Source organism: Rhamphochromis longiceps, linkage group LG17, assembly GCF_057381845.1.
Source record: "Rhamphochromis longiceps isolate RC_006_pf linkage group LG17, R_longiceps_female_GT1.1, whole genome shotgun sequence".
Classification (NCBI taxonomy): domain Eukaryota; kingdom Metazoa; phylum Chordata; class Actinopteri; order Cichliformes; family Cichlidae; genus Rhamphochromis; species Rhamphochromis longiceps.
In genome coordinates, this window is record NC_140573.1 from 41,579,754 (window position 1) to 41,607,729 (window position 27,976).

The 27,976-nt window shown below is 45.9% G+C and overlaps 2 protein-coding genes across 2 annotated transcripts; one reads left to right on the top strand and one right to left on the bottom strand.

Moving 5' to 3' along the window:
• The first annotated feature begins 16 nt into the window (after positions 1–16).
• Positions 17–19,329, top strand: LOC146650260 (occludin). Its single transcript, XM_085386968.1, has 9 exons — positions 17–296; positions 3,903–4,494; positions 6,537–6,728; positions 7,109–7,276; positions 11,015–11,178; positions 12,555–12,809; positions 14,873–15,044; positions 16,057–16,098; positions 16,229–19,329. Exons 2-9 carry the CDS (start codon positions 3,916–3,918, stop codon positions 16,325–16,327), a joined length of 1,671 nt encoding a protein of 556 aa, XP_085243094.1. The 5' UTR covers positions 17–296; positions 3,903–3,915; the 3' UTR covers positions 16,328–19,329.
• On the bottom strand, positions 19,314–27,976 carry LOC146650261 (nuclear receptor subfamily 2 group F member 6-like). The gene is made up of 5 exons (XM_085386969.1): positions 26,087–27,976; positions 25,222–25,316; positions 21,991–22,325; positions 21,661–21,907; positions 19,314–21,104 (listed from the first exon to the last, which is right to left on the bottom strand). The coding sequence occupies exons 1-5, from the start codon at positions 26,356–26,358 to the stop codon at positions 20,830–20,832; spliced, it is 1,224 nt and encodes a 407-aa protein (XP_085243095.1). The 5' UTR covers positions 26,359–27,976; the 3' UTR covers positions 19,314–20,829.

Consider the following 27,976-nt stretch of genomic DNA (forward strand, 5'->3'; position numbering starts at 1 on the left):
GAAAGGCGGCGGTGTAGCGCGGCGGGCCTCATCATCGCGGCGGACCAGCGGGACAAAGCACTTGTTCAGAGACCGCTCACTGCGCCTCTGTGCCGGGGACAGACGGCTGCTACAGACGGAGAAACCACTCCAGCGCTGCTTTCAGATAGAGGTTTACTTTAAACGGAGAAACGCATTTTTCTACGGGCGCTTTAGTTTCCCAAACAGCTTCACACTTTTAAAGGAAGGAGAGTTTTGACAGGAAATAAGGGCGGCCACTGGTCAAGTTTCTATCCCCCCCCCTTCGGCGACCTCAGGTAAGATAACCGTGAGGTGGATAGAGGTAATGCAGACTGTGACTTTTTTGCCTCTAAGAAGTGAGGTAACTTTCTTTAATGTCTCATAAAGTTGTTCATACTTGCCGCTGTTACAGCGAGTGTCGGGTTTACATTCGTTACTTCGACAGGTGGGCTAACGACCCCCGAGTCCTGCTAGCTAGCTTACGCTCGGTACATAAATCTGTTTAAAACTACCAGAATCCCTCTTGTTCGAAAGAGCGCAAAACCCCGCCTGTATTGATATCACGACGAGTATTTAGTTTGACGTAAAATAAATAAATCATAAATCCAAAGTACTTGAAGCATGTAATCAGTTAGACCGCTGTGTTACCTCAGTGATGTATGTACCCAGGTTAGCGCTTATGAATATAAATACATGCGTGTGTGAAGTTGTGCTTTGGCCGTGCAAAATACTGCACACCTTACAGCGCCTTGATCTTATCATCCTTCATATTTAAAGCAGAGCTACTCTAATGGCTGATCCGACTCTTAATGCAACCTTTATTAAGACCGTGTAAGCGTTGTAGACACCGGGGGTCTGTTGCTTACCTCCTGCTTCAGTTTGCCTACTTTTTCCTCAATCAGCTGGTTATTCTGTAAAGTCATTGTTGGAGGTCCGTGTGCCTGTCTTTGTGTCTCGGTCTGGCACGGGGAGGGTTTTAAAACCACCAGGTGAAACGCGTCCCTCAAGCTTTTTTCGTGTTAGAGCATTAAAAGAAAGCTGTGATTATTCCCCACAGATTTTATGGTGCAGCTTTGTCAGTGGGTGTTTTTGAGCAGGAAGTCTTGGCTGACTCCCGTGTGAGTGTGCCAGTGGGTCGCAGCCTACATCGGGCAGGGGTCTAATAGTTTTTGACAGATGTACGGCATGTGACTGTATAACTGGAATTCCTTCATGAGCGACGGATGATAGAGACTCTGTGTTGTAGTGGTGCTCAGACTGTGGCTGGTGGGCGTCTGACGTGACCTGTGACTTCGGTCCAAGCACTGCGCTCTCTGCCCAGCCTCAAAACGAGCCAGGCAACCCAGTGTTAGACAAACACGTACTGATACTGCTGTCGGTGTTGTACTACTCCTGCTACAGTAGTTACACTGTATCCAGGCCAGTACTGGGAGAAAAGGTCCCCAATAAGTAATCCCCATGTTTTTGTGGGCTATAACAATCATTGTGCTGCAGCTACAAACATCTTTCTTGTTCATGTACAAGCTCTCAATCTGAAGTAGTAATAGTAGTAGTAGTTTTATTATTTATTTAAAACAGAGTATTTTAAGTGTGTAGTGGCTTGTTGGCTGATTTCTTCCTGAGATGACCTGAGGTGCTCAGCTTTTGCTTGTGCAATCAAGTGGAAATTTTAGGGAGAAGCAATTAAATGTAAGGTAGAAGTCACGCAGTCAGAGCTGAGTGGTGTGGACATACAGAAATTATTTTACTGCTACAATATAACCTGCATTATTACCATTGCATTAATAATATCCTACAGCACTGATATTGCATTAAAGATGTTTATTAAAGCTATTGCCACCATATTAACCTTTTTATTACATATAGTTATTTTATACACATTGCATGTTTGTGCTCATTCAGAGTTGATGCTCAGTCTATTAAAGAAGGTTTTAAGCTTTGTGAAGCGCTGTGTCTTCACAATCTATTGTGTAGGTGACTTGGAGCACAGAAGGATAAACAGCGTACACGCTTACAAACACATATAATCCTGTCAGGCCAAAGGCCCCAAATTCATTTAGCTTCTAACTGCATTTCAGTTTGCTTGGTAACAGATGACAGAAGACCAGTCAAGAAAGGACAAGCCCTCTAGACCATCTAGGCTTTAAATTTATTGCCATGTATGGAAGGTGTTATAGGAAGAGGAACTTCGGTGTCTGTTTTAGCCATCTAACATGTACCATTTACTGTAATCAATGTATTTGATCTGTAATCGACGTGAGAAGGGGCGTTAACCCCGATGTTATAAAAGCATTTTCAAGTGCATTCTTAGGAGGAGACGTGTGCTGATGTGATGCTGCAGACTTCTTCTCCTGTGTTCATTCAAACTCATTGTTTGATTGCATCTTCTGGGCCTCTGTTGGTTTGTTTCATTGCTCAACATTTATTGAGTTGGGGACAGTGGGCTGCTGTAAAAAGCTAAATTACCGATATAAACAAACGCAGTAGCAGGAACTAAACGAGCACCCAGCTGAGAATAAAGGACATGCTCATCCACCTGTACCCCCCTCTTTCTGTTTTTCTGTTTTCTGCCTCCGTCCGTGCAGGAGCAGCACAGAGGAGCCCTTGTTTGATCGTCCCCGGACACTGCCCCAATTTCTTTCTCTCTCTCTCTCTCTCTCTAACTTTGGTTTCATAGCAACACTGCTCCCGTGACTTCTTGCCCTCCTGCTCCTGAAACAAAGACAAGAAGTTATGGAGGGCAGGAGAGAAGCGGGGGAGAGAGTTAAGAGACAGGGCAATTGTATGGGGGTTGAAGGACACGGAGGACCGAGGGAGGGTATAATGGGAAGGTGTCTGAGATGGAGGCTCTGAGGCGAGACCTCTTCTTCCATTGTGTTCACCCGAGTCCCATAAAAGAGAGCAAGAGTTATGACACTGTGGGCAGTGCCAGGGACTGTGTCTCTCTCTGTGTGTCTAAACTTCTGAATGACTCGGCATCTTAGGCTTTTCCTTCTTTTTTTTTTTTTAATTACCAATAACCCCCCCGAAACATCTCAGCACAGAAACTGAGTAAGAAAAATGTCAAACATGCTCTTCCACCGGCTCTGTACGTGTGTCTACATGCTGTTTTAAATGAAACTTGAGATCCGGTTACACTTTATTTGTTGAATGACAATGCTAACTAATGAGTTGCAGGTGTAACGCTTTGTTATACTCGTATTTACACCACACACAGAGAGAGCACAGTTTTCAGTAACATAAAGGTAACGGAGGCCTCGAGGTCTTCTGCAGGAAAGCTGTTTACGTGCCTTTCAGTGAAACGTGTTGGCCTCCCACTCCCTGTACAGCTCGGCGTTAGAAGAATGGGGATTGTTATGTCGTAAACTGCGGCCTTGCAAATCTCTGTGTAGCAGAAAAATGTTTAGCTGGATACTGAGATGTGAAATATTCAAATTGTGGACATCGTGAGGCTAGAGACACTTCCACAGCCTGTAAAGAGGCAGAAAGGAAAGTATTGTTGTTTGGATGCTCTCCCTGTCCTGGTACTGACGTCTCCGTACTGATTCTGACTCGGCTGCTTCACAGACCTCATAACTGCGGCTATTCCTCTCATTTTTTTCTCTGTGTGTCTTTTTCTATGTGATCTGTCCAAGACGTGATTTTCTCAGCCAAACAGGAGAAAACTGGATAAACAAAGCTTAGTTGTGCCATCATAAAACGCACTCCCTTGTAAATGGTAAAACATTTACACTGTCCTCGTTTGCTAGTCACACCTAGTTTTCCCGTATCTGCTCATGTAGCGTTGCTCATATCAGTTCAGCTGAAACGCAGCTCAGGACGGCTCCTCCCGCCTGTGCGCCGTACATGTTGATCTCTCGGTTGCTGACGGACTTTTTGTGTGTTTCTCTTTACACTTTCAGACGTCTTTGAGCGATGTTTGACAAACAGCATTACGAGAGTCCGCCGGTCTACAGTCCCCCTTTCACCCCTCCACCCAACAATGGCTTTGGGCCTGCGGCGAGCTTCCATGGCCCTCAGAGCGACTACAACGTGTACCCACCTCCACCAGGATCCTACTACATGGAGGACAAGCCGCAGCACTTCTACAAATGGCTGTCACCTCCTGGGATCGTCAAAGCCATGATGGTCACAGTCATAGTGCTGTGTTTGGCGATATTCGCCTGTGTGGCTTCCACGCTCATGTGGGATATCCAGTACGGGTACGGCTCGGGAATGGGTTACTACGGTTCTGGGATGGGCTACGGCAGCGGCTACATTGGAGGCAGCTACGGCTCGGGCTACGGTGGTTACGGCGGATACGGAAACTACTACGGCTCCGGCTCCTACATTTCTCCTTACTCGGCCAAAGCTGCTATGATTGCCATGGCAGCCATTAACTTCGTAGGAGCACTGGCCTTCTTCATTGCCAGCTTCTCTAAAACCAACGCAGTCCGCAGCAGAAAGTACTTCCTGGCTGTCTTGATATCCAGCGTTTTGATGGCTGCCCTGCAGGTAAAACTGCTTTTAATTTCCCATGTGCTCTTTTTTTATTAACACACACAGAGAGGAGTGCAAGTACTTTGGTGAGTGATCTTCTGAAAGCATAATATTCATGTGAAAATTATGTTTCTCAACACTTTATTTGTCTCCTCAGTGTTTGCCAGGTTGTGCTATCATAACACTGTAAAATATGGGAGTGGCAAATAATCAGTAAAGCAAAGAAGTCTCGACAAATTCAAACTAGACAAGGTACAAAACTAAATAAAAACACCTTTGCTGGACAGTTTTAAAGCTGTAAATATATTTTTACTAATTTTCTGGAGATAATAGAAGAGAACCTTCATCTGATGGAGCGAACTCTGACTCTGTGCTTCTGCATCACTGAGGAGACTGAAACACAGGAGCCCTGTACTTTAAATAAGTCAATTATTTACAAAAGCTAGCATAACACGGTGAATAATGTACCTGAGCACTCAAAGTGCTTTACATAGCATGCCTCATTCACACAGGTGCTTTCTGTGTAGCGTTCACACACATTTACACTCCGATGGATGCAGAGAGCAACTTGAGGTCAGTATCAAGGATATTTGGCATGCAGAGTGCAGCAGCCAGGGATCAAACCACCAACCTTCCAGTTATTCGATGACCCGCTCTGCCTCCTGAGCTACAGCCACCCCAACGTGACCCGAGCTCCCTCATAAACCTCCCATTTAGGACAAAACCTTTTGTAGTCGTTCTCATCAGCTGTTTGACAAAAATCCCCAACTCCCCTGCCGAAAGAGCTCAACTTTATCATCATGCAGCTAAAATAATTTTAGCTCAAGACATATACTTAAACTGTTGTTGCACAGACAGTAAAGCTTAAAGGGAAATTAATTTACAGTCATCACTGAATCTCTCTCACACACACACACACACACACACACACACACACACACACACACACACACACACACACACACCATGTTTTCATATCTTTGTGGGGACATGTCATTAACACAATGCTTTCCCTAGCCCCTGACCCTAACCCTGACCCTGAGCCTGAGCCTGACCCTGAGCCTGAGCCTAACCTAACTGTAACCCTGACTCGAAAACCACATTTTGAGCCTCAAAAATGTCTTCAGACTCGTGGGGATTTTGGTCCCCACAAAAATATGAATAGAGGGAAACACAAACAGATTGTTTAGCTTCTGAGTTTAAGTTTGTAATATTGGGCCTGTAGACGGTGTCGTTGTCCACTGCAAACAGCTGATAGTCGTTGTGGTACCGAGCTCAGTGATGTAATGATATAATAAGTCACATGCACAGATACGTACATGGACAGCAAGCATGTCTGTGAGAGCTCTGCTCTTTCAGGTTAATTCAGGTGGATAGTAAACTGGAACTCCATTAGGATAATAAAGTGTATTTTTAACATAATCATATCATCATCAGTATTTTCCTGCAAGCTTCCCATCTCACACCTACGCCGACAGTCAAAACTGGGAACGCCTTTCTTTGTTATGAATAGTATTTAAATTTGGATGTTTTCTAAAACCCGAAATACCAGAAACATAATTTGAAGCCGAATACTTCTACTCTTCGCTCTGTTGGACCGCTGCATACAGATGTTAATCCAGCACACCATTACGTTTATTGAGCTCAGTGTACAGAGCACGACTCTGGAGCCAGTGTGAAAAGAGAGAGTCTGACTTTCTGTGCTGACCTGGAAGCTTTCACTGTGATGATTCATTCATTTACTGTTAACATAAATGTTTGTTTTTTAAAAATGATTCCACTTGATTTGACTATTAAATACATACTTATGAAAGCCAGAGAGCCAGTGAACATTTGTTAGTCCAACGTGGAAGGTGTCTGTCTCCTCCTTGTACTGTGGCCTTTGGACTCACAATGTGTTCTCCACACATGTGATAAGATTGCTGCTGACTGTTTGCCATCATGTAATCTGATGCTGCTGCCTCTGAAACGCCTCTTTCACTAATCAGCCCTCAGATGTCACATGTGTCTTTACTCTTACACTAAATATGTCGGTGCACTGTTTCTGTGTCTTTCAGGGCATCATAAACATCGTCTACATCGTGGGGGTAAACCCCATGGCCCAGAGCTCCTCCAGTATGATGTACAATCCACTGCTCATGATGTGCCAGAATCTTTACCAGACCAGTTACTCGCAGATGGGAGGAGTGGGAGGCTTCCCCATGTACAACCAGTACCTGTACCATTACTGCTTTGTGGACCCACAGGAGGTCTGTAGCTATATTAAATGAAGGATTTGTTTCCAGGATTATTTAATGATGACGCTGCCCGATGAACCTGTTTATTCTGAAATGGTAAAAAGTCTGCGAGAGGTTTTCTTGATTGATTTGTTTTTTGATTATTTCTGTGTTTATCAGCCGTTTATTAAAAGTGAAAATGGTAACGACTTCAGTTGTTTTCTGTTATCTGCTTGTTAAAACCTGTTCAAACTGTGGTGTAAGTGAGATTTCCTTCTCACATTAGTTCTGTGCAGCACTGTGACTCGTAATGTTGCCACACATTTGTACTTTTTGTACCGGGATAAACCAACTTTATCTCGGCGCTTATCTCTTTCGTGATGTACTCAGACTCATATTCTTGTCGTTACCAGGGAATTGCAATGGCATGTGGATTCCTGGTTGTCATCGCCTTGAGTGTTGCTGCTTTCTTCGCTCAGAGGACAAGAGGGAAGATCTGGCGCTACGGCAAACCGAATATTTACTGGGAAGAGCCTCTTGTTGGTGGGAAGGCCTCAGAGGGCAGAGATGTAGAGGACTGGGTAAGAGACAACAGGATGGCGGACACAGTTTAATAAGGTTTAAATGGAGGATTTAAAAAACTAAATCACATTTCCTTCCTGCATTCCTGCATTTCCTTTGCCCCAAACTAGCCTAGAGTCTATGCATGCAGAGCTTGGAGTCAAGTGAGCAGGGTCACGCAGAGTTTAAATCCAGCCTCAGGTGGAGCACAGTAATCACGACAGATTTGATAAGATGATGAAATGCTCAACCACAGCGGGGTTTGTTTTGTGTCTTTTGCATAAACGATTAAGCCGACTTGCTTTACCTCTCTGTCACAAATAATGTGATTTGTTGCTAAATGGCAGCGAAGTAGGTGAGCAGGCAGCTGCCAGTGAGGTAATCTTCTTGTGTAGATAGTCATCAGTGATAATGACAGGTAGGCGATTGTGGTGACCTGTAAATAGCCAAGCAGAGACTTGCACATACCCTATTTTAGTCTGTTGATTACCCCTGCTGTTTGTAACATATAACTTGCGTCGAGAGACAGTTGATTGGTGTTGATCGCCAGTTTACTTCTCTCATATGCTTTTATTGCCTGGCTTTATGAGTTCACAGTCCGAGAGGAGTTTCATGTGTGATGTTGTGAAAGGTTCAGCAGGGAAACAGTAACGCTAACGCTAACGTTTCCTCTGACCGAGTCACTTTGTTCAGGGTCAGGATGATAGCAATCGGTGATTGTTTGCAAATGGCCTACAACCTGGTTTCAGTCTGAATAATCATTAACCACCCGAGGAGATGGTAAGCAGGCAGGTGGTTTGCCTCTGTGTTTTTCTAAAAGTCAACAGCCTTTCAGTCATGTAGGACCAGGAACTGAAATGTGGGAGCGCTGTGTAAGAGATTTAATTATAGTTCGTAACCAGCCGTAACAGGATAGTCTGATGAATTAAGGATGCAGAGAAACGTGCACTTTTATCTAAGAAATGTTTTCAGTCACGTAATGTACTGCAGGTTTCCGGCACAGCACCTCATCACACTAATGGTCTTTATTTCCTGTTCCCATCTAGTGTTTGTTCAAACATCATCCACTCGAATGTCAGAAACGCAGATAAATATACAAACATGGCACATAGCAGATACGTGCCAGCTACAAAAGAAAGAAACCCAGATTAATTATGATTAAACAGGGCACAGTGGTTCACACTGTTGCCTCATAGCGAGAAGGTCCTGGGTTCAATTCCACCATCAGGCCTTTCTGTGTGGCGTTTGCATGTTCTCCGCTGCATCCTCCCTCTCGCCCTAAGACAGCCGACGCAGGCCGCACAACCAAAACTAAGACTGCTACATTCTCGCCTAATATCATTTGATTACACCGGTGTGTCGAAGGACGCTGGGAGTCACAGTGTAGCTCTTGCAAAGATACCTGAAGTTCCACCAAACAGACGTGTTGTACTGGTGAATGATATAGAGCCGTTTGTTGTTGAGAGAGCTCGTCCTTCCCGACAGTGTAACATAGCACGCAGAGGTGTACAGGCAGGGCGGAGTGAATGAGAAGAGCCCACAGTGACTAGCACTGCTGCCTAATAATGGAGCACAGTGAAGTCATCAAGCTCGTTGCAGGAGCAGTAATGAAGTCTCTTCACTAGAACAAATTTCTCCGAGAAGTCAAAACACCAAAGTATATTTTTAGTCACAGAAGAGTTTGTACAGTCAGAAAGATGAATCTTAGAGGATTTAATGATCAGTGGGAGCAGATAATTATACGTTTACAACATATATGATCTGTAGTCTGTGCGTCAAACTTCCTGCATGAAGACTGCGCTCTACATGAAGCACATCGGCCAGCGTGTGCCAGTGGCTTTCTCCTGTCCTTACGTTCATTATATTACTATCATTATGATGATCACAGCCAGTCACATTCACACTGCAGGCTTTTTTTATTACTTTGTTGACACACTACCTGCGTCGCTGCCACAGAATGAGTCATCGGCCTCGTTTGGCTCCTTTAAGCACCAGGCGAGTGACAGTCTAAGGCTGTGGTCGGTCTGAGATTGGACCCGTCTCTGTTGTTGAGCTCAGGGAGGCCTGGCTCGCTCTGATGACCTCACACACAAGCTGCATTCAGCTGGCCCGAGGTGGTGCGCTGCATTGTGTGTGCTGCATGAGGTCATCAGAGTCGGTTCCTGCAGGGCTGTCTGCAGCATCCTGAGCTGCTTCACAGTTAGAAAATGTTCTGTCAGGACATTAAGCAGCGTGAACTCAACATTATAATGAGAAAATATTGGTGAGTTGGAGAGCAAAGAATCGGTTACTCTTCCACATTTTCACCTCGTGTCTGAGTAGTTAAATCTCTGATTAGTCACTGCTCTAACAAGTTTCTGTAAAGACCATCATCTCTACTTAATTACCTCAAATAAAAGGTTTATAAAGTTATGCAAGCCGACCTTTCCCGGCTGACACAGACACATCTCCTGATTTTCTGCTTTTAAGCCTTAAGAGTCTCCATCAAGACTCTGTTTCTTTGTCTATGCCCCCTAATTCCTTCCTTTGTTGACATGCACTTATGCCTCATTTATACTGCTGCTCCATGGGTCAGCGCCTCCTCATCAACATCCAACATTGCCTGCGAGCCATTTTTTTAATCTTCCTGTCAATCTTTGCCTCCTGGCTTTGCTTCAGCAGGCCCAGCACTCTCAGACATTCTTACTGTGCTTGCGCTCACAGCCGCTGTGCTTCTCACTGAGAGGACATTGTTGAGATTCTTCCAACAGGATTCTCCTGCAGCTGCACGAAGCCCTGCTCGCCCCCACCCAAGCGCTCCACCCAGTGTGATTATTGTTTTTTAGGGGCAAGGCTGATGTTTAGCTCTCAGGAATTTAGCGATGTACCACCTAGAGAGCGGAAAACCTGGTCGATGTTATCACAGGAGTAGAGCTGTGTACGGTGGTTGGTTAGTAAACCCTCGGTGCGAGGTAGTAGAGATAGTAGAGCGCGTTTCAAGGCCTTTGTTCGCAGGTCTAATCATTGATACACTTAGTGGCTTAAACACTGACCGACCCTGAGGCCTTCACTGTGAGGAAAGCCGTCATGCTGTCACCTGACCTCACAGGAAGGACTTGGAAATACAGGGAAACGTTTCGACTCCTTTTGTTTAACGACAGACAGGAAGGGCAGATCCGTTCCAGGTGTCCGTGAAGACGTGAGAGAGTAGAAAGAAGTGAAGCATTGCTGTGTATGTCATTCACTGCTTTAGGTTTTAAGGATCAGAAACAGGCGTCAGTAAAACAAACAGTATTTTATTGCAGTCTGAAAGAATTGGTTTATTTTTGGTTAGGCTTAGTTTTGATTTATAATTCACCTCCTGTAGCTCTCCTTTGTTTTTGCTCTCCTGAGCTTTTCGTGCACTGCGAGCCGAGCTGCTCAGTGTGGAGTTGGATTGCAAAGTGCAATTTTATGCCTGACTGCTCACTCAGACTTAAAGTACTAATTACTAAACTTTTTCCTTCATCTCGTTCTCTGTGTCTTTAAAAGCCATCATTGAAGCCAACGCTTTCCTTTATCACTTTCTACTTTAGTATATTTCACTGCTTCAAAGCTTTTGCTAAGTAGAACTAGTAAATATTACGAATGGCACAAAACAAATTCCCAGTAGATGGTTTTGGTGCATCCGATGTGTCAGAGGAGAAACGAGGCCGTGTGCTGGTCTGGTCTTTGAGTGCGTCAGCTGTTTGTTTGCATCTGCTGAACCTGCTCTCTCTGCTTTTTCCGTCCTGCTGAAGGTGAACAATGTGGAGGAAAGCCGGAGTGTTCAGGATGCCCCGACCCTGCTGGTGTCAGAGAAGGGAGGCGGGCCGCTTAACGCCTCAGTTAACAGCGTCGTCTCCTACCCCCCACCCAAGGTGGAGAGCAGCTCCTACAATGACGATGCGTACGACAACAATGAGTAGGTGGTTCACTTTTCTTTGAATACTTATCTCAACACCGTGAGCTTGCAGATATTTGTCTGGCGTGTATAGTATATACTCTGTATTATTATTATTGTAGATTGTTATTCTTTTCACACAGTCCCAGAACCACAGAACTGTTTCGTGCTTCCTGATTTGTGTCACTTCAGTCAGCTGTGTGAGATCACTAATAAGAACACACTTTACCCTGAGCTCAGGACTTATCATTGAACATATTTATTGTATCAGAGGAAGAGAAAAGAAATAGATTGTTACAAAATATCTTTGCCACAGATTCTTTGGCTCAATGATGCAGAATTAATCTGTTTATATTTTCCTCTTCACATACATATATATGTGTATATATATATGTATATGTATGTGTATATATATATGACTGTGCTGTTAACAGCACAAAATACACACACTTTACGCTGAGTCGATGTGGTTCAAAGTGCAGATTTTCCTCACAAGGCAAACAGAACCTGTGTTTGATAAGCAGCAGAGATGCAGTGTGCACAGTTGTTTTTTAGGAGCTTGTAATATCTGTGCCATTGGATTTGGATTCCTCCACAAATCCCCACAAACCCATAAAATTGAATGTGTCTCTCGTTCTCATTATTAAAGAGCTGTAGCTGCTTCCTGGTCACTGAGAGCCTCCATACGGCACAGAGTCAGATTGTAGATATGAGCAGCAATAATCATAAATGGGTTAGTAAAGGTCTACCTTTGCCTTCCTCCATATGGCGTCTGCCCGGGGCATTTAGGAGCACTCTTTTAGTATTGTGATTATAATGTCGTTAGAGCTTTTTAATCTTTGGTTAAATATTTTTAAAATGTTCGACTACACCTTTCTGCACTGTGAAAACTAAAAAAGCTAAAGGAAGCTGAGGGAAAAGGAAACAGGGTGGCAGCACACGCGATCGTCTTTTTTGCAGTAACTCTGGGTCATATTGCACGATGAACAGTCTGCTTTTTTAAATCTTAGCCTCATAATGCAAAGTTCCCTCCCCAAATCTCTTTTACATGTAATTCCAGTCTAGCTGCATAATGTAAGAAAGTAGTATCGATCATTAAATCAGAGATCAACATGGAAAAACTCTGCTGACGTTATCGATTGGTTTTGTCTGTTTCATGTGCTCCTATCTGCAGCGTCAAGCACGTTATGGTTTAAACGCTGCTGATCTTTTCCATGTGTGGGATGATGTTTGCCATTACTGTTTCCCAAACTGATGAAAAACACAAATGCAAAAATCTCCTTGGTGAAAAACAAAAAGCTCCGAGCTCTAAGCTCTTCTAAACTTATAATCATTACCCCCTCGGGGGGGTAAGCCTGTGAAAGAAGAAGCCGCGTTCTCATGTCTTTTTTCTGCAGGTACTCTGAACGGACAAACAGCCGACCATTGGTCACAGCACACCTCACTCAACAGAGCCATGATGTGGACATTTTCTTCCACAGCGGGGGGACCAGCTCGAGCCCCTCAGAAGAGACGGGCGGAGGCCGCAAACCCTCCGCAAACAGGGGCAAGAGGCGCAGACGTAACCCAGAACTGGACGAGTCTCAGTATGACACGGAGTACACCACGGGAGGAGAGACGGGCAATGAACTGGATGCAGAAGAATTGGAGAGGTGAGAAATAATCTTCCACTTTATCTGTGAGCTGCTCACTCACAGTCTGGATTAGAGAAGAAAATGTCATTAGGCAAAAAACTCAGGATGGGGATTGCAGCCAAATGCTGTCGTGCCCTCGGGACCTGACCTATATTCTCTGACACGACTTAATTCCTAAGCTCAGAAGACCATGCACAGTACCTTCATTTAGGGAAAGTGCAGGGAGAACATCTCTTGATTTGAAACATGTACGTTTAAAATGGTAAAGTTACAGACACTCAAAGGACGAGAGGCCACGGCGTTTCCCTCGCTCTGTCCAGGAGAGCAGTTAATCCTCTAAAGCATGCCGCCTCACATGAGCTGTACTCGGCCATAATTAGAGAAGTGGGACAAAGGTACAAGGTCCATTATAGAGACAGGAAATTTACACTGTGCATGGTTACATTTATTCACACTTTCAGTATCCCAGAGGGAGACATTTAAAGTTGAACTCGCCACAGCTGAACTTTCAGTGTTTCTGTGCTGAAGGAATATCAGTCATTCTTTTATGCTGGCTTTGATCACTTGGCCTGGACGCTGAGCAGCAGCTCACCTTTTGCATGAAAGAAAGGGCGTGAGCGCTTTACACCTTTAATGGCCTTAGGGCTGCCACAAACGATTATTTTGATAGTCGACTAGTCACCGATTATTTTTTGCGATTACTCGATTAATCAGATCATCATCCACTGGACATAAAATGTACAGCTTATTGCACCAGCAGCATCTGCTCTTATATAACTATCATTAGCTTACAGCTTTAAGTGTTTAAGGTCTGTGCTAACTAAAAATAAAGACAAGATGATAGTTTATTAAATTTTAATGAAATTTGCAGATTGTTTCGGTGAAGTTTAATAAACTCCTTGCTATCTAAACTATAACAGGACACCGGAGTAAATTCTTGAGCATCTCACACTTCTGATAATCAGCTGTCTGCTTGATGTTTATTCAGCTGTGTAAAAACTATAACTTTAATCTCAGCCAAACTGATTTACTCAGGAACAAATAAAATACTGAAAAAGCCAAACAATAACATTTTTAAGTTATCTAAGTGACTCATATATCATGTTTAACCTGAGTAGCGAAAGACAGCGGTGGGTTTGAAAACGATTTGCCGGGAGTCCGGTGTTCTCACGGCTCTAGTGAGCCTAGCCCCCGGCTAGCTATCGAGCTAGTGGGTAACAGACGTCTCTGAAAACGTCGGAGCGCTTTTGAAAATATGCGGTGTCCTGATAAACTGAGCAGATATTTGAGGTTTACACAGCTACATTCTCGCCTGAAAATATGTTAAACGTTTATTTTGTGACCCAGAAAGAATAATAAGAGTAATATTAAAACTAACTAGCTGCCGCCATTGTTGGAAACTGAGCTGGGCCGCGCTATGAATTCTGGGACACAGCTTCTTCTTCTTCGGGGTTTAACGGCAGCTGGTATCCTTGTACATGCAGTGCTGCCATCTTCTGTTTCAGTCCGTTATTACACTCTTAAATCCTGCTACTGATTCCTGCGTCTTTCAGGATCTTACAAAGCTTCAAACGATGCGTCGACTATTAAATCAGTCGTGGACGATTTTGATAGTCGACTAATCGTGGCAGCCCTAATTGGTCTCCTGATGCTGGCTCTGTTTCAGGATCCAGTTTAAAATGTCAGCACTTGTCTTAATGGTTTGGCGGCACCTTATTAAACTATCACGACACTGAGGTCTGTGAGCCAGCTGCTCTTGGATATTCCTAGATCCAGATTCAGTTCTAGTTGAGCTGGATTTTATTATAGAAAAAGCATTGTTTTACTTAGTTTTATTTAATGATTTTTAGCGTATATTTGCAGTTGATTTAGTGACTGTTATTATGGTGCATATGCTTATAAGCTGGTTGTTTTAAATGTGCTGTAGAAGTAAACGTTTACTTGACTGATGGAGTTGATAACTCTGCATTTTGATTGGTCGAGATTTATTTGCAATGCTGATGTTTGTCTTTCTTTCCTTTGCTGTCTCTCCATCACTCATTCCTCTGCACCACCTGCCTCCCTTCATTCTTTTCCTCCAGCATGTACCCAGAGATAACATCGGATGATCAGCGACACGATTATAAGAGAGAGTTTGACGCCGACCTTCGGGAGTACAAGCGGCTGTGTGCTGAGATGGACGACATTAACGACCAGTTGAACAAGCTCAGCCGGCAGCTGGACACGCTGGACGACACCTCAGCCAAATACCAGGTGAGATGAAACCTCTCCTCAGAAAGTCACGACACGGCTGAGCTGCACGAGCCTGGACACGGAAAGGACACTAAAGCAGGATCATAGAGAAGCTCCCTCTCAGTGGAACTCATTTCACATAATAAATCATCGAATTTCCCAGAGGAACCCACCCGAGGGATTAATAAAGTTCTATCTTATCTTAAATACGATCCTGGATCTGCAAAGACGACAAAACAAACATTTACATTTGTTCTATATTTGACGTATTTATTGTGTTTGTCACTTAAAAAACTGCGATGATAAAGTCCGCCTTGGTACCTACTCAGATCGACTCGCCAAAGTTTTCAGGGTTTTCCATCAGGTCATCGTACCTGCGATCCGAGCAGGTACTAAAATGTGATGTCGTCAGACTGCACGCCACTGATTGGCTGGTCAGTGGCGTTATTTGCAGAGTCACGAGTTGCGTTCCCCGAGCGTGACGAGGAGCCACACAGACTAACCCGGAGTTTATATCGTCGCCTCAACGTTCGTGACGCATACTAATTACGCAGTCGGATGCGTTGCTATAACAACGATCATGCACATTAGCTGGTTTTCAGTTGTAATGGAAAACCAGTCGATCCGAGTAGATACTAATGGAAAAGCGTCTATATTAAGCTCCGAGAGTCACACGCAGGAGCTTTTTCCATCATTGCTCGTTGGCTTTTAGAAGCTGATCGGTCCCCCGCTGTTATAAATATACTAACCTTTCTGAGAATTGTTACAGGGAGTTATGCTAATATCAGAGTTTTCCATTAACTGTCAGTTTTTGTACAGTTCATTTCTCGGATCACAACTCCAACCTGTCTGACTTTGTAGAGTCTCTCGACTTGGCCTTTATCGAGGGTGAAGAGTGACTCAGAGCCACTGTGTTAAAAAAGTCATTGCTTATTAAGCTCTCTGTGCATAAAAGACACAAAATTTGAGCTTTAATGTTTCCTTTGTGTATGACGATCACACCAAACCTTATAACCTCTGTGTTATTCCCCAGATTGTAGCTGAGGAATATAACCAGCTGAAGGACCTGAAGCAGGTGAGGAGACATATCAGGCATTTTTTATTAACTCACCTAAAACAAACATTATTTATTATTATTAAAGACCTTTGACCCAAACCTGTGTGGAGTTTCTGTTTTAACGGGCTTTTCTGTGCTGCGTCTGCAGACGTCCGACTACCAGGCTAAGAAGACAGAGTGCCGCCGGCTGAGACACAAACTGTTCCACATCAAACGCATGGTGAAGGACTATGACAAGAACCACTGAGCACCCACTCTCCCCACAGCACACGATACACTCCAACATGCCACAAAGACTCTGTGACCTGCTGAGACCAAAGTTAAAGGACACACTCACGCTCACACACACTCGGGGAACACGCTGCAAGTTTAATGATCTACTGTAAACAAATAATCGCTGATTTTGGGAGAGAATGAGGGGAGGAGCCTCCGGCCTGTGTGGCCTCAGTGCTTGCAGGGTACGGCTACTCCTGAGGATCAAAGGCTGCGGTTGGAGAGAGGCGGTTTGAAGGTCACCTAATAATTAGTCGCCCGAGGTAACGCTTTGCTCGCTTTTCTGCGTTTGCTCTCCGATAGGCGACTTTTCTTTGTTTTTTCCTCCACAGATAAGAGTCGGTGATGTTGTAGGTGAGCAAACACGCAGCCTCTGTGTGGCCGACGAACATTAGCTGAGGGTTTCTCACGTCGGCGTTCGTAACGACCTTAAATGTGGCTGAACTTAACAGCTTTCTTTTACCGTTTTTTTGCTTTTGTCGACACTGAGATTTTTATATTTTTTTACAGATGTTGTGACACCAAAACTGGCCAACAGGCTGTGTGTGGCAGTGTTGTATTGTGCGTTCTTTTAACGAGTCGTGCTCTTCGTATATATCAGAACAAATTTACAGTTGGTCTCTAAAACCTGGAGATTCATTCGTGCTTGTACATACTGTAGGCTCATAGTTGTGTGTTTAAACTATGCAAATTAGTCAAATTAACCACAGTGTCTGTATGTTTTCATCACACTCCTGAAAAACCCGCCTCGCTGTTTCTGTCGATAAGCTGAACTCATTTGATTCTTTGCCAATGAAAACGAGCTTTAATCCTCAGCGTTTGTGAAAATCTACTGTACACCTTAAATTCATGTAGACTCGCTTGTGATTCGTCTTGCATTTGTATTTTTATGAAGAACATTGTTGTCATTTTAAAAACCATTTGCGAGCCATTTATTTTTGTAAGAATTTATTTTCTTTGACGCTATTATAAAAAGACCATTTTTGTAACTGTGTACCTCCATAAATGATGTTGTCTAAAAAGTATTGAATTTAGTGATTAATAAACATTTCTAATTCTCTATTTGCTCTGGAGTGCATGTGCAGCGAGTTGCCAGCAGGGGGAGCAGGAGCGCTGCTGATGCAGCAGTCAGTGAGACTAATGTGAGCTAATACTGCCCTCTGGTGGTGCGTTTCTGTACTTCCCTGCTTCAGGTTTTAGTCAGATTTTTATTTCTGTTTCAAACTTTTCTCCACTTCTCTGCCGCCTGCTGGAAATCAGCTTCTGGCCCAATTGATCCTAATCCGTTCCTATCATAAAGATTGGCTGTTGATCCATCAACAATCCTTCAGTTTCAATATTTTTACCTTGTGACACGGCGCTCCAGCATGCTGGAAATTGCTTAGGCTACGTTCACACTGCAGGTCTTAATGCTCAATTCTGATTTTTTGATCAAATCTGATTTTTTTTGTCTGCTCGTTCACACGATAAATAAAATGCGACAGCAAACGCGCTCTATTGTGAACGCTCAAAGCGCCCGCATGCAGAAAAGAAGACGTCACACACAACGCGCTCTGTTTAGACCCAGACCAAACAGTATTGTGTGACTGATGGCCCTTAATATAAAGACTTGTTTCGGACTTTACGTTTCCCAATTTTGCTTTAAGTTATAAAGTTATTGTGTTATCTACATTTGGCCTAATAATGATCCTTATTGCTGTTTTAGAGGAGCGCTGCTTCAAAGGATAGCTGCAGATTTCTGTCAGAATCTGCAGGTTATACAAAACAAGGAAAATGTTCATGTTTCTCCAACGTTTTCTTCCCAACAGTTTCACTGACATCTACACGGGATGGCCAGGAAGCGTTCGCGATGTCGGGCGCTGATAATCAGCGTCTGTCTTGTGTCGGTGATGTAAAAGACGGATTTAATGCGACATGACCATCAAACAGCAGCCGCTTTCTAAAACATCAGATATGTATCGGCTTCAGGACCACATACGAAAGTGACCCAGGTCGGATTTGAAAATATCGGATTTGTGCCGTTCACGTTGTCACACCATGATCGGATAGATGGTCGCACAGGGTCAGAAAAGTCGGATTTGATGCGCTTTCACCTGCAGTGTGAACGTAGCCTTAGACTGTCACCGTTCTAAAGGAGGATGTTTTTAGTCCCTAATAAGCAACTGGCTTGGAGGACTGATAAGACTGGAATAGATCACTTATCACTCGGGCTTTGGCCCACGAGCTGATAAATACCGACTCTTGTCCTGTGACTATGCACACGATCGCAGGAAGATGTAAGACTGAAGCGACAACGGACACAAAGTCTGGTCACGGCTGCACGTTGTAACTTTTGTCACCAGAGCAACTATGTACTCGTCACCAACACTACTAAGGTTTGTGTTGCCACTTCCACTCACATAATTCTGTTTGTGTAGCAGTCAAGTGTGAAACGAGTTAGTCTAAGGGGCTCTTATGAGGTCACCGACACAACCTCTTCAGCTGCATTAGCCCATGCAAATCTGCACATACTCTGCCGCATTCAGGCTGCAGGTATCAGTTATTTCCATCACACATCTGTCTTCAGCAGTTCATTTAAACCTGTCATGAGCAGCTGAATGAGTTTTATTGCTTCCAACAACCAGTCACGACGCACTCGCGACCCACGTCTGACCAGAATCGACTTTTGACCTTTTTGACTGTATTGTTTCACCTTTCTACACGTTGGTGTGAAATGTGGTCCTAATTAGTGCACAAACCAGAGACCGAATGAGGAGTCGCCAAGAATGAGGGACGATCTCATCACTTAGTCCACGTTTGTGCCAAATTTTGAGAAATTCTCATGTTTTCTGAGAGAAACCCCACCTCCTCCACCTCCTCCACCCCTGCATGTAAACGTGCCTGATACACTAGTTCCCGGTGGTCTCTTCAAACATGTTACACATGAAGTTATTCGTCACGTCTGAAAGAAAATGCACCACTCAAAATAACGTATATGTTTATTTCCAATGCAAAAATAACGCGCGGGCGTCTTTTGCATGTTTCAGTTTTGCCGCAGTCACACAAAGATGATTCTTTTAAACGTAAAGCTACACAATCAAATCACTGGAGTTCACATCAAAGCGGAGAAGTCGTCTGACAGCGCGAGGGCTCGTGGCCTCGCTCGCCTTCTTTTAAACGACATAACTGGAAATATAAAAAGAACAGAAATGATCACCTGCTCGTCGTCTTACTTCAGTCAGTTTGGCAAAACAAACATCACAATTCATCGCAATGAGCTGCAGGTCGTCGCGCTAACACACCAATGACAAAGTTCCTCTCACGTCAGAGCGGCGCTCACAATCATCTCGAAGAGGCCGCTGACACAAAATAACAACTCAAACCACACCTAGCCTCACAAAAGCACAGGACACAGAATAATCAGCAAAGCGGGCGTCACCTGATTCAGTGTAGCTTCCACTAAATGATCTCAAACGATTCAAGTCCTCTCACATGACATTTAACATTTTAATCTCTATTTCTGGCTAAGACCTGCCCGCTGGGTCTTGCTGTTTGCTTACAGTGATAGCAGTGCCTTGATCCCTTTGTAAATATCTTTAACACACATAGTTCTCTATACAATCTCCATCTGTCAGCGACGTATAAAACATGAGGTAATGATGTCCGACTGGGATGCGACCGTCCCGAGGAGCCCGGCTGTGTTTAAGTACATTCGCTTGATTTCTAACGGCAGCTTCTGCAGCGCTGTGTAACGTGCTAAAAAGAAACAGTTCAAATGGTCGAGGAGGTCGGCGCCGCTCTCGTGCCCGTTTGAGGCTTCAGCTGCCGGCTTTAAGCTCAGAATATAGACGAGAAAAGAAGATCGTTGTAACCTTCCAGCACCTCGTGAAGGGGCTAAAAAAAGCTTTTTGTGCTGTCTGCTGGATTTGGTACCGTTGCACAGAGCGAGCTGAAGCTGGCACAGCTTCATGTTTCTCATACAGTCCTGAGTGATTTACTTTGATCTGTGTTGAACACGGCGTACAAAACAGGTGTCGTATATACATCTGCAGCCTCCTCTGTGGTGAAGCGCTGCATGAGGCGACGCGTCGCCGTCTTCACAAATGCTTCGTCTGGCAGCAAAGTCTCTTACTTCAGCACAAAGCGTCGCACAGCTTGCGTGCGACCTGCACGCCGCGTCCCGGCCACGGCAGCGTACAGCAAGTGGCGCTGCTATGGCTTCGTTCAGAGCGCACTCTGGTTTCAAGTCACACTGGGGGCGATGGGGGAGGAGGTAGTGCCGGCACGTGGCCTCGCGGTAAGGAGTTTTACCGAAAGCCGAGTTCATCCGGAATGAGGGCGAGAGAGGTCTGCTGCAAACGTTAGAGACGATCAAACTTTCTTTCCCTGAAAGCAGCTTTGGTGTCATATCGGGCAAACTTTGCAGAGCTAACGAGAGGAAAAAGTGACCTCCGCAGCTCTGAGTCATCTCAGTGTGATCTCACTCCGGAGCTGGCTTTACTGTCCTGGTGCGTAGGGCCAGCTGATGGAGCTCCCCGATAGCTGCATGTCTCGGATCAGCGTCTCGATCGGCGTCTTGCCCACCAGCCGCATGAAGAAGAGCTGGGAGATGAGGTTAGCCGGCACGGCGCGCAGCGCAGGGAGGCGCAGCAGCAGGCGGCCGAAGCGCTGAGGCTGGTTGGGGTACTGCAACCTCTCGTACTCCGTCAGGGCGACCTGAGCCTTTTCCTGCAGGGACTCCACGTGAGCCGGGTCTGTCAGACCACAAGCGTCTAAAGGCAGAAAAACAGAGGCTGTGTCATCACCTGATGACCAGTGCAAAAGGTTTTTCTTGCTTTTTGTCTGAAAGTGTGTGCACCAACTTTAAAAATAGACATTTCTGCTGCAGATTGTGAAAAATGATAACATTCACTTCTGTGTTACTTGTTTACATTTTCCAAAGCTTTCGACTGGGCCAGATTGGAATCTTTTGGTGGGCCGATCGTGGTCCCTGGACCTTATGTTTGGCACCCCTGTTTTAAACTCAGAGATCTGAACTTTATTTTGGCCCGTTTGACATTTGTTTGTGTTTATTTATAATTCTTACACTTTACTACTGAGTAACAGGATGTCTGTGGTTTGGGCTACTTGATGATGTCAGAGGTCAAAGAGGCCAAATCAAAGCGCCTCCCTGAGACAGCGGTGATTTTATTTCTGAGAAACGTGTGTGATGCCTCCGACAGCTTTGTTTTGGTTCTCTGTGACCAAACCGTGGGCTCAGTTTACAGTAAAGAGATCGCGCCGCAGTGAGTTACTCACATAACCTCGAAAGAAGAAGATCAGACTTACCAGGAGAAAACAGCGCGATGGCTTTGAGGCAGCTGTACTCGGCCGAGTCCACCTGAAGCCTGTTCAGCTTTTCCACCTGGTCCTGGAAAACCCTGACCTGATCCATGAAGGACACGACGCGCTCGGCGGACATGGGAGACGAGTGAAAGCCGGCTGCCGCCAGCAGAGGAGCCATGTGCAACGGGAGAGCCGACTGAGCTGCGTTAAGGATGAACAGCTCGCTCCAGCTCAGTCTCAGCAGCGCCACCTGTGGAGCGAAAGGGTCACTTTGAGCCACGAGTGTCTGTTGTTCAGTTTGGCGACTGCAAGTCACCGCGCTTTAGACCTGACCTGCTCTGAAACCGGGAGCTCCGGGAAGTACGGGATGTTTCTGGCCCACTCGATGGTGCTGAAGAGGAGACGGGCTGCCAGCTCGCAGATGCTGTCGATGCCCATGACGGAGGCGCCGCTCGCAGATGCCTGCATCTGTGCCTGGCCGTACGGCGCCCCGTAGCGGCTCGGGGGATACGGCTCGGCCCGGAGGAGCTGGGAGATGAGCTCGGACACCGGCTGGCCGTTGAAGTAGTCCGCCCCAATGTGACCTGGACCCACACCCGCGATCCCACCCGCCAGGGAGTTGGGACTGATACCTGAGTGCGATGGAGGGATGCGACCCCGCTGGACGGCTGCAGAGAGAGAAAACCGCTGAAAACCACTCGCTTCAGTCCAGAGAGCGAGTAAATGAATGACACGCTGCATGTATGCAACCTTTATGTTCTTGCTCATAAAGACGCCTCGGTACAGGTCAATAAAAATGTGCTTTGATGACGGTTTGAACAGTTTACAGATGTTTCCGAGGGCAGGCGCAGAACACCAGCTTCTGAGAAAAACCCCACCCTGAACTTCTAGCAGCTGAAACATGACACAAACCAGTTCACAGAAGAGCTTCGAGGGGTCGAGAGTTTACGGAGTATACTTTTATTAAATCAGGTGTTTTGGCTCGACAGTGTCCACGAGTAGAACATGACTAACATAATTAGCTCGGTCCAAAAATCTGTTCTAGTGAAATCTGAAACTCCCGTGGGTCAGGTGGTGCAGCGGGTTATTCAAGACTCCTCCTGTCTGCATGCCAAAATATTGTTTGCCATGATACTCAACCCGCTGTTGCACTTGATTCATCCACTGGAGTGTGTGCAAATGTTAGGAAGCCCTTAGCTATAGCTCGGGAGAATCAAAGATAAGGCCCGGGGCCCAGAATCGGCCCAGCAAAGGCTCCAAATTTGGCCCACTGGACAGATTTAGGAAGGTGAAGCAGGGCAGCAACGTCCCCACAGTCATGCATATGACACCAGAGTTTCTTTCTACTTTATCTCCTACAGAATCTGTTTAAAGCAGATCCACAGTGAGAGAAAAAGCACATTTTCTGTGAACGAGCACAAAGTTTCAGTTTTACTGTTTTGCAGTTTGAGCAACGAGCTACCAGAAGTCCTTCAAAGAGTCACACTGACAGATTTCTTTAATTCGCACAGCAGCTTCTCTTTATTATGTAGAAAAACTAATGTTGCACTTCTCCTAAAATATCTCAGGGATTAAATGTGTAGTTTAATCTTAAACGGCCTAAAGAAGTTTAAAGGCGGCTGTATGTGGCCGACGATGTAAAATGAGTTTGCTGTCCTCGGTGCAGATGAGACTTCTGAGACTGGATAACACAGACTAGCAGCAGAAAGGGCTTTAAATGCTCAGGTGAGTAGAAAGGTGCGATACAACTACACTGCTTTAAAAGAAGGACCATTACAACAATGATCACCTTTTGGTCCTTAGTCTCAGTCACATGGACGTTACGCTCTCTCAGCTCAGGATTAAATGTTTGCTGGGTATATATTTGCTCACCTGGAGGTCACCTCTTACCTATACGTGAAACATTGACTTCTCAGGTGCAGGGAGATTAGCTCTTTACGAGTTATCCATCAGGTCAGTGTCAGACAAAGGCCATCGTTTGCTGTGCTGCTTCTCAGTAAGTGACCTCTGCACTTGTTTGGTTTATTAAGTTGCAAATGAAAACAGAGTGAACCTGTTACAACAGCTCAGTTTCTTTGCAGGTGTTTAAAAACAAACAGAAAAAGTCATCATTAGATAAAAAGTTAGTTATGCTGTCGATCTGTAGGCAGCAGATTAGATTCATCCTCACCGCGGCCGCACCGAGCACCGTTGGTGTTTACTTTGGACCCGTCGTGACCTCTTAATAAACGCTCCCACGCACAGTGTGTGTGACTGCAGCGATCGCCCGTTTGTCAGCACATAACTGCTAAATACAGATTCGCACCGGCACAGGATGAAAGAGCCGGTGTCTGTGCGTCGCCGCCGCTCCGTAACAAGTAAATCAGTAGTGAGATGCTTTTGTAGCTTTTATACATCTGAAATCCTTCGCTCTGCGTGCACCAGATTTCCGTTTTAAATTACACCGAATCAAACGTAGCGCTGGTGCCAAAGTCTCGCTAAAGGCAACCTGAACGGCCACTTCCCTCACTGGGTCAGAGGTGAGACGCACATTTCCAGGTAATGTGGAAACAGCGCAGCCTGCGTCACGGCCACGCTCGGCATGGTTCACGAATAACCGCAGGCCAAATGTAACCCCTGGCACGCTGCACCGTGCGCACTATGTATGGCACAGCGTCTGGTGTCCACTGACACAGACCGAAATACAAGTGGGGTAAGGTTACAGCCGAGCACAATTACAGCTGAGGTTTCTGTCAAGTCAACTCGACGCCAGCGAGTTGAGGGTGGAAACGCTGAAATGCTCGCACCCACCCAAGACAAAGGTAATGAACCGTTTTCAGCACATGAAGCAGAGTCGGGCTGTCAGTCGGTGGTTTTCCTCGTGTGACATTTAAGCATTGTTGCTTTCTGCTGTTTCCTGAAGCTCAGCTGCTGCATCTGAGTGAAAACAGGCTTCAGCTGACAGATAACTGGATACCTGGACAATGTCCCAGTAGGTGCTTCAGAGCTGTTAAGCAGCAGCAACCAGCATCCTCTCTCGGTGCGAATCAGAGTTCCCAGTTTAAATGTAGCTTTGTCATCATCAAGCCCAACAAAGGCGCCCGCGTGCCTCCACCTCAGTTATCTACAACACTAAAAGCAGCTTACATATTAATGCATCGATAATAATAATGCAGCGGTAGTTTGCAAGTGGCAAAGCAAGTTGTTCACCTGCTAATGCTTTCAAACGTTTTCCACTCGCTGCTTATCCTGAAACCTGAATTCCTTGTTGCTGAAGGCAACAGAGCAACAAGTTGTAAACACGGCATTCGTGACCTTTCGAGCCGATACGACCGGCTCGTCTGTAAATATTTGTGAAATTTCAGCAGATAAGGAGCCGACGTGAGCGTTTCTGAATAAGGGGTAATTATTACGTGGCTCCCCTCGCTGCGGCGCAGGAGTGTTTCGGTTTTTGTCGTAATCAGACTGTGGATGCAAACATGGTGATGGGTGCACCTTTCAGTGGGATCTTCCACCACGGCAGCAACTCCACCCGTTTATTATTATTAATGACCTTTAGCAGGAGTAGGTTTGACCTTTTGATACCTTCTTTGCGCATCCCGACCCGGAAGCACTTCTTCAGACGGCAGTACTGACACTGGTTCCTGTGATGCTGGTCGATCTGGCACTCTCGGTTTGATCTGCACAAACAAAGTGCAACACAAACATTTAAAGATGAAAGCCGGAACTGAACTTAAACAAACTTCCTGTATGGGATTGAAATCTCCCTCCTTTCTCTCCCTCTGTCCCCACGGACACCCTCCCTCCCACCCAGAGTCATGATAAGTGAGCTGGAGTGGCTGAAAGCTATCGAGGCTCGTGACCTTTGTAAATCAGCAGCTCTACACGCCCTTGCGTTGCCTCTTGCAGCAGGTTGAGGTCTGCAAATATTTCACTGGGAGCTCTTTCAGCCCCAGATGTGACAAACCAACAACACAAAGGAAAAAAGGACGTGTTGCACTCAGAGGTCACACTGCAGGAGAAATAAGTTTACTGGGCGGCTGAGAGAGGTCTCAGTAACAGAACTGAGTTGCAACATAATGTTCCTGCGGTGAAGAATAATGGGAATGCTGACCTTCTGAAGCAATCCATCCTCACATGACTGACCTTCAGTGCTTTCATTTCTGGTTTTTTTTCTCTTTTTTTGGCTGTTTGTGAGGCTGGATCGCAAACTTCAGGAGTGAGAAATGGACTAATCTGCTTATAAGAAAGTCATACACTAATGTAATCAGATTACAGAGTGTGCACGGTGTCTTTAGAGATATAAGGGCATATATTGCTGCAGCTGTGCCCGTACACCTGCCTACAGGAGGAGTCACAGATTCTAACAAACACTCGGGTTTGTTTTTAACTGTATCAAAGTGGTTAAAAATATTCTCCACGTGCAAAGCAATGCGTGTTGTGTCCCTACCTGCAGGAGTAGCTGAGGTTTCTCCTGATGCTCCTCTTGAAGAAGCTCTTGCAGCCCTCGCAGGTGAACACGCCGTAGTGCTTCCCGCTGGACTTGTCCCCGCACACCACGCAGTCCACCACGCAGGCCTTGTCGTCGTCGCCGACGTCCACGTCGCTGCTCCCGGCCCGGGGCGACCCCTCCTCGTCCTCCCCCCTCCTCAGGTAAGCCTTTTCCCCGAGTCCGTTAGCGCCCCCGTTGGGATTACCCCATCCTCCGCTCACCATGGCCATATTCTCTGAGACGTGCAGCCCCGTGAGTGGATCATACACACAGACCTCCCGTCCCACCGCCTTCCAACGGGCTCTCAGAGTCTAAAGAGCCGAGTCCGCCTCCAACGGCAGCGATCCGAGGAGAGTCAAAGTGACGGGGGGAAATTCCGCCTCTTGACCTTTCTCGTCTTTGCCGTCCGGTCGAGCTGACCTGTGGGTCTTTCCACGTTCTGTCGTCCCTCTCTTCTTTAATCCCCGGCTCTCTCTGTCCTGTTTTCCGCCCTGACCTCTGATCACGCTGGCTTCCCGAGGTCCGACAAAACTTCAGACGCGCACACGCAAACACGGTGTGCGGTTCAGAGTTCAGGCAGTCGAAAAGGGTGCAGCCTCGCTCTTTTCACAGGAAACAATAAATTACACTTTGACTCCCTCCCTCTCACTTTCTTTCTCCGTCTTCGCCCTTTGAAAGAAAAACTCTCACCTATCCCTAAGCATAGTATGTGTCTGTGTGTGGGTGTGGGGGGGCAAACAGCCTCTGCTGCCCCTCTCTGTTCAGCGCACGACTTTCTCTGGGAAGGACGAGCAGGCGGGAGGCGAGTCGTACACAGCCCTCCTTCATGCAGGGTTAAACTGCCCTGCCCTCTGCTCTGACTTATAAACTCGTCCAACCAGTTCCTGTCGTGCTGAGGTTTTTATCTGTTCATCAGAGCCAGTTCTAGCCTAGACTCACTCTTGACGTGTCGAGGCTGATAGTGATGGAGAGCAGGAAAAGATTTGCCCCGAAAAATAAGCCGAGGAGTTTGGGAAACTCTGGTGAATAGACTGCCTATTAATCTAAAGGTATATTTAAGGCTATCTGCACTCGAGTCCAGGCTTGATGTGAAAATAAGTAAAGAATTAGACGCCTTTCACTCTCAGGAGCAGCAAAGTTCACCTCCTGTTTCTGTCGTCCGGGCTGAAGTTGAGTTTCTCTCGTGATCCCTTTCAACTGTTTTAAAGTCAGCGGGGGATCAGATGTCACAGAAGGAAAAAAAAGCAACAACAAGCTGAAACAAAAGCAGAGTTGAGAAATCTCTTCAGCCGCAGCTGCCTCTCCTCTCAGAGCTTTACAAAGTGCTGCCTCTCTCTTCCTCCTCTTGTTTTGTCAGTACTTGTCCATCCAGCAGTAACAACCAGAGGCCAGAACTTCTCTCTGCATTCCCTGTCGGCGAGTCACGGTGTACTGTTGCACTCTTTGCTACTCTGCCTGTCCTTTTCCCCCCTCTCTGCCTTTCCTTCTTTCTGCCGGCCCCAGCAGGAATAAATTAGGCAAACAACGAGCGCAGGAAAAAACACGGTCACAGACCTTTCAGCGAAAGCCCGGCGCTGCTGCTGCTGCAGTGGAGAGCAGCCCGGAGATGGCCTCGTCTCTCTCTCTCTGAATCCCCGCTCTGTGTCTCTGCCTCGCTCCCTCCTTTAGGGAGAGTGAGCGTGTGTCTGTGTGCTGAGGGATTTGACACTGCTATTCAAGCCCTGCTGTTGCCATGGCGCTGCTCGCCTTATAAGGGCAGCGGAGTCAAAGAGCACAGAGTGGGCTGCAGCCACACACAAACACACACATGTACACAGAAAGAATGCCTGACTGGCTGCCGGTTTCTGC